The sequence below is a fragment of the Vollenhovia emeryi genome, unplaced genomic scaffold, assembly GCF_000949405.1.
Source record: "Vollenhovia emeryi isolate VEMERY1.0 unplaced genomic scaffold, V.emery_V1.0 DF941554.1, whole genome shotgun sequence".
Lineage (NCBI taxonomy): Eukaryota > Metazoa > Arthropoda > Insecta > Hymenoptera > Formicidae > Vollenhovia > Vollenhovia emeryi.
This window is the reverse complement of record NW_011964812.1, coordinates 1-5,007: the sequence shown is the minus strand read 5'-3', so window position 1 is coordinate 5,007 and position 5,007 is coordinate 1. Positions and strand designations below refer to the sequence as shown.

The 5,007-nt window shown below is 31.0% G+C and overlaps 2 protein-coding genes across 2 annotated transcripts; both read left to right on the top strand.

The window, feature by feature from the left end:
* Window positions 1–8: 8 nt before the first annotated feature.
* LOC105570925 (odorant receptor 85b-like) lies at window positions 9–1,552 on the top strand. Its single transcript, XM_012028377.1, has 5 exons — window positions 9–108; window positions 370–460; window positions 585–727; window positions 822–954; window positions 1,040–1,552. The coding sequence occupies exons 1-5, from the start codon at window positions 32–34 to the stop codon at window positions 1,112–1,114; spliced, it is 519 nt and encodes a 172-aa protein (XP_011883767.1). The 5' UTR covers window positions 9–31; the 3' UTR covers window positions 1,115–1,552.
* A 1,250-nt stretch (window positions 1,553–2,802) lies between these two features.
* LOC105570926 lies at window positions 2,803–4,306 on the top strand. The gene is made up of 4 exons (XM_012028378.1): window positions 2,803–2,946; window positions 3,120–3,239; window positions 3,507–3,624; window positions 3,935–4,306. The coding sequence occupies exons 1-4, from the start codon at window positions 2,803–2,805 to the stop codon at window positions 4,198–4,200; spliced, it is 648 nt and encodes a 215-aa protein (XP_011883768.1). The 3' UTR covers window positions 4,201–4,306.
* The last annotated feature ends 701 nt before the right edge of the window (window positions 4,307–5,007 follow it).

Here is a 5,007-nt window from a genome sequence, read left to right as displayed (position 1 = left end):
TTCATGTACAATTAACAAAAATGTACAATTAATGCCAACGGACATTAAACAGTCAATGCTTTACAACAATTTAATTCATGCTGTATGTATTCATCGTCGAGCTATGGAGTTAGTATTAAATTAAATTATATTATTCCTTTGCACTCATAACCTACTTTGCCTGGACAAGACAAAATTAATGTCGCGACATATTACAAATATGAATTTGTGTTCATATAACATCTAATCGTCAACACTAAAAATAGCAGAATTTAATAAACTGCCATTTTTTAAATTAAATATGTCTAAAAATCCTTGCAAGAAAGGCTGAGCGCAAGGCCAAAATATTATTGTTACAAATGAAAGTTAATATATATTTCGTTGTTAAAGTTCAGCCAATATTCTAACGAACAGTTTTTCGGTGTTCTATATCGTGTTATTAGTATGTTCTGTGGCTTTGATGAGTCTCAGTTTCTGCAATGTAAGTGTAAATGCAAACGAACAGAATATTATATCATTTATTGGAAAAAAATATTTATTATGATATACAAATATAAAATTACAGAAGTTATAAAATTATAATAATAAATAATATTCGATTCAAGGTAATTAATGCATTAACATCCTGGGAAAAATTGGATATATTTCTAAGCAGTGCAGTGATATTTATAGAATTAGATTGCGTTTTCCTGGGAAATTATGTTGGTCAGAACATTATAGATAGCAGCACTGCCATATCTCAAGCGACGTAAGTAAACACATTTGATTATTTAATAATATCATTTAATCAAATATATTAATTTGTATTAATTGCTGTATATGTGTATTTGTGTATGTAATAGATATAATGCACATTGGTACGCTGCGCCATTATGTATGCAAAAGTTAATACCACTCATAATACAAAGAAGTAACAAACACAGTGTTTTAACAGTTGGAGTTTTATTTGACGCGTCGTTAGAAGGTTTTGCTACGGTAAGGAATATTGCCGGTAATTTAATTTTGATGAATTCAATGACAGAAAGAGATTGTAAATATTTATTAGTCATAGTATTTATAGCTTCTAAGTACGTCCATATCCTATGTTATGGTTCTTCAATCCATGGGAACACACATCGAAAGCGAAAAGAAGTAATAATTACGTTTTAGGTATCCGAGTTGTAGGACTAGGATATGTACAGTACATTTTACGTGTACTTTTCTACATATTCATTAATAAATTAAATCAAACTAAATAATAATACAATGCATTTTTTAAATTATTGCTATTGTGTCATAGATTAAGACATATTTTTGGATTACTTTTTATCTTCCTTTTCCATTATTAACAATAATATCAATTAAACATATCTTTCTAATATAATTTCCCTTTTTCGGTGCACATATTTAATATAATTTACTTTTATATTTCTTCAATATAACATAATATGATAAAGCACTAAATATATAATACATAAAACTTAATGCCGCCTTCATGATTCAACACTTCAATAGCCTGAGCGCAAATAAAGGCTCACTAGCAATCCTTGAGGAAAACTCAACAAGGCGTCCGCGTGAGAAGAGGATATTTCAGAAGAGGAAAAACTACTTCCTGAGAAATAGGGCCCAATCTGGGTCACTCTAACCAAACCTCACATCTCCTATAGAGAGCGCAAGCTTGACTAACATATTTGCAAAGCGCATTCGGGCATGAAAAATTAATCCAAAAAAACTGTAAACCGACAAATATGAGTCGTTTCAAAAGTTTCGTCGACTTCTTTTCAAGCGAACTTGCGGAACCAGAGAGCTTTCAAATTGGTAACCTCAACGTGATATAGATACGCCACATTATGGAGCCAACCATCTCTTACAAGAGACTTGTATATACTTCTTTCAGTATAGGGACACGCTGTGTCACTGCGCGGCGTTCGGGTGCGAATTTACACCTGAATTACGCAGCCATAAGCGACAGTTATATGTACGCACGTGAGTACACTACACATCTATGTGCGTCACGCACAGTTTCACACACTTCCGCTGTACTCTGTAAGCGCCTTTGACACTATTCCCCACGCGCATCGATATTTCTTTCAGCTGAAGGATGAAGTTCTCCTAATTAGAGGAATCGTTACACAACAATCATCGCGATAACAGGAAGAATAAAGAGCAACATCTACCGATTGGAGAAGTAATGGAACGGTGCATTGTTGAACACACATTGAAAGGGTAATAAGAAATGGAGAGGTAATCAATACGTACCTTCTCCTTATACATGAACAATGACACATGTTATAATCTGAATTTTCCACACTTCTGCAAAACATTGGTTGCATTACTGCACTGTTATATGCAAATTTTTTAATTCAAATTTTAAATTCATTAATAGACACAAAATATGAAAAGTGTTGCTATTTTACGTAGAAGAAAGTCGATGCGTGTATCATAATAAAGTGATGGTTAGGTATAATAATATAAAATGGTGATAGTTACCCGTAAAACTTATAGTGTTTGACATAAAAAGACATCTATTTTTAAAGAAAAAGTATACGATGTACTTTGCTAATTTTGGTAATACCATTTCTATTGACTTATTCGTTTTATAGTCGAGGGGGGAGAAAATCGAGGAAATTTAGTCTTTATTTGCTACACACACCTATTTCCCCCGTGCCGGTGCTTTATGAATTTTTTACATTTGCTATTTATCCTACGGTAAATTGAACCTTTACAATTATCTTATGAGTCTAAGGAAGAAAAATTTATCGTCTACCTAAATTCGATACATGGAGGGGGAAACACAGGTTTGCAGCGTTAGGCCTGACATACGCATTTCAGCTTTCGTGGAGGATGGACTTGGGTGGAGAACGCCATTATAAGCTGAGTAGAATTCTTATGTCGTGTCTCGGTCTGTGGCCTGATGACATTTCAACTTTCAAGAAAGTACAAATAATGTTTTACCAAACGTTATTCATATCCTTCCTAATATGTCAGGTATTCGATTTCTTATTCCATATGTATTTTACTTATTTAAATAACTGTTTATGCCAAGTCGTTGTGATATAACAATTGACAAGTCTCTATAATATTAAATAAATACAGTTTTATTTAAATTAATGTTTGTTTACATTTTTGCTATAATCTTTCAATAAGGTTACTGCTTTCAGTGCATTCCATTGTTTATGAAACAGTACAACATCGTGTGTATTATTAAAATGTTGTCATACATTGTTATGACTTGTATATGTATTCTGATGTATAACACATGTCTGCTACTCAACGATAACGTAAGTGTTCACTTGGTTTTTTAGTATTTGAAATTCTGTTCATATAAGATTTTTTGTTAAAATAATATTTTTTATCGATTTTAGTTTTTCTATTTCCAATTTTACTTAACATCGTATGACATATATAATTATTTAATATATTAAAAAATATTGAATTAAATATTATTAAAAAAATATTACAATTACGTGAAAATATAAAAAAGTATCCCATAGGACACATAATTTCCCCAAAACTTACAGAATAAGATATTTTATTTGTGATCATAGATCAAATATATCTTCGATAGAATTCAATACGATTGGAATATGTTAAAAGCTCAGGCAGAATTGGAAGTTTTACGAAAATATGCAAACGGAACAAACTTCCATATAATCTGTGTTTTTCGTAAGAAACAAAATCAAATGTCAATCGTATCAATCAAGTCCTTTTCCTAGTATATTATTTTTATGTGAATGTTAATTTAGTTTATCAGCATTACACATTATATTCATATCATTTATATTCGAATGTTTTAAAAAGTTATGTAAAATTTTTTACAATAATAACATCTTTACATTGATGTCAATAGTATTAATCTAATATTTGTTGTATTTTTTGTCTGTATTTCTTATACTTTTTTAGTAAAATATAAAATATATTACTTTTCATACTACGTCCACTACATGTTGACTATATCATGATTTATTTGCTTCAGTTACGAGTACGAGCGCTTCGTTGGGATTAGTTATAATAAGTTGTTTTCCCCGTGTACTTGATGTGTTTATACCAATGAATGAATCACGTTCGCTACAAATGATAATTACTCTGGAATACTTTGTCGACGAAGAAACATACTTTTTCGCTATTTTGACGCATATGGTCTTAACTTTTTATGTTGGAACCAGTACAATAGTAACTATTGTAACAGTGCTCCTAATATACATTTCGCACATTTGCGCTTTGTTTAAAATCGCCAGGTAAAATAAGAATCTTAAATATCTCGAAAAATTACAGGAAGTCAAGGCCAAGAGATTCAAAGTAAATACATTAAATTGTGTTTGCTATAAACAATATATTTGACATCGCATAAAACAATAGAAATCTTTAAAATAAGATATTTAAAATAGGAATAGACAATAGACAAACATTTAGAACAGTTTCTTTGAACATCTTCGGCGTAAAAGATAAAAAAGATCTAGTATATCTAGTATGAAGTAATATATGTTATAATGAGTTAAAATAATTAAAGAAAGAAAAGCATATAAAACGTATTATAGTTATACATTTTAATACGTGTTAATCAGTCCAATTAACAAAATTACAATAAGGTAAGCTATACAATTAAAATTAAAAATATAAAGTGGCAGCAGAGATGAACGCTGATGTTTAGACATCTTAGAATCGTAAAACGGCCGAATAAAACGGTAAGAAAAAACGTTGCGATATGTTAACTAAAAAAATTAGGTATAAATGTGAGAATGAGAGGAAATAATGGTCTGATTTATTCTGGTTATAAACATGTTATTAAAGATATCGCCGTTTTTATTCTTTCATGCGATGCGATTAAATATATTGTTTTAGCGAATTTATTTTAATTTATTTACATTGACCCTCATGGCCTTAACCCACTGTAATATTTATATTTGAAGTCATTAGTCGTTTTTATTCTGAAAACACACACACCCACACACACGCACGTGCAAGCGTGCACACGTTCGCGCACAGGCACACACTCCCCCGTCTACCTCTAGCCTCTCTCACCCGCCACACCACTCACTCTCTCTCTCT

Coding starts and splice junctions, on each gene's coding strand:
- LOC105570926 (XM_012028378.1), top strand. CDS start 2,803: ATGGACTTGGGTGGAGAACGCCATTATAAGCTGAGTAGAATTCTTATG. Junction 2,947..3,119: donor TATCCTTCCTAATATGTCAG/GTATTCGATTTC, acceptor TACTGCTTTCAG/TGCATTCCATTGTTTATGAA. Junction 3,240..3,506: donor GTCTGCTACTCAACGATAAC/GTAAGTGTTCAC, acceptor TTGTGATCATAG/ATCAAATATATCTTCGATAG.
- LOC105570925 (XM_012028377.1), top strand. CDS start 32: ATGCCAACGGACATTAAACAGTCAATGCTTTACAACAATTTAATTCAT. Junction 109..369: donor ATTCATCGTCGAGCTATGGA/GTTAGTATTAAA, acceptor TCGTTGTTAAAG/TTCAGCCAATATTCTAACGA. Junction 461..584: donor TGAGTCTCAGTTTCTGCAAT/GTAAGTGTAAAT, acceptor ATTCGATTCAAG/GTAATTAATGCATTAACATC.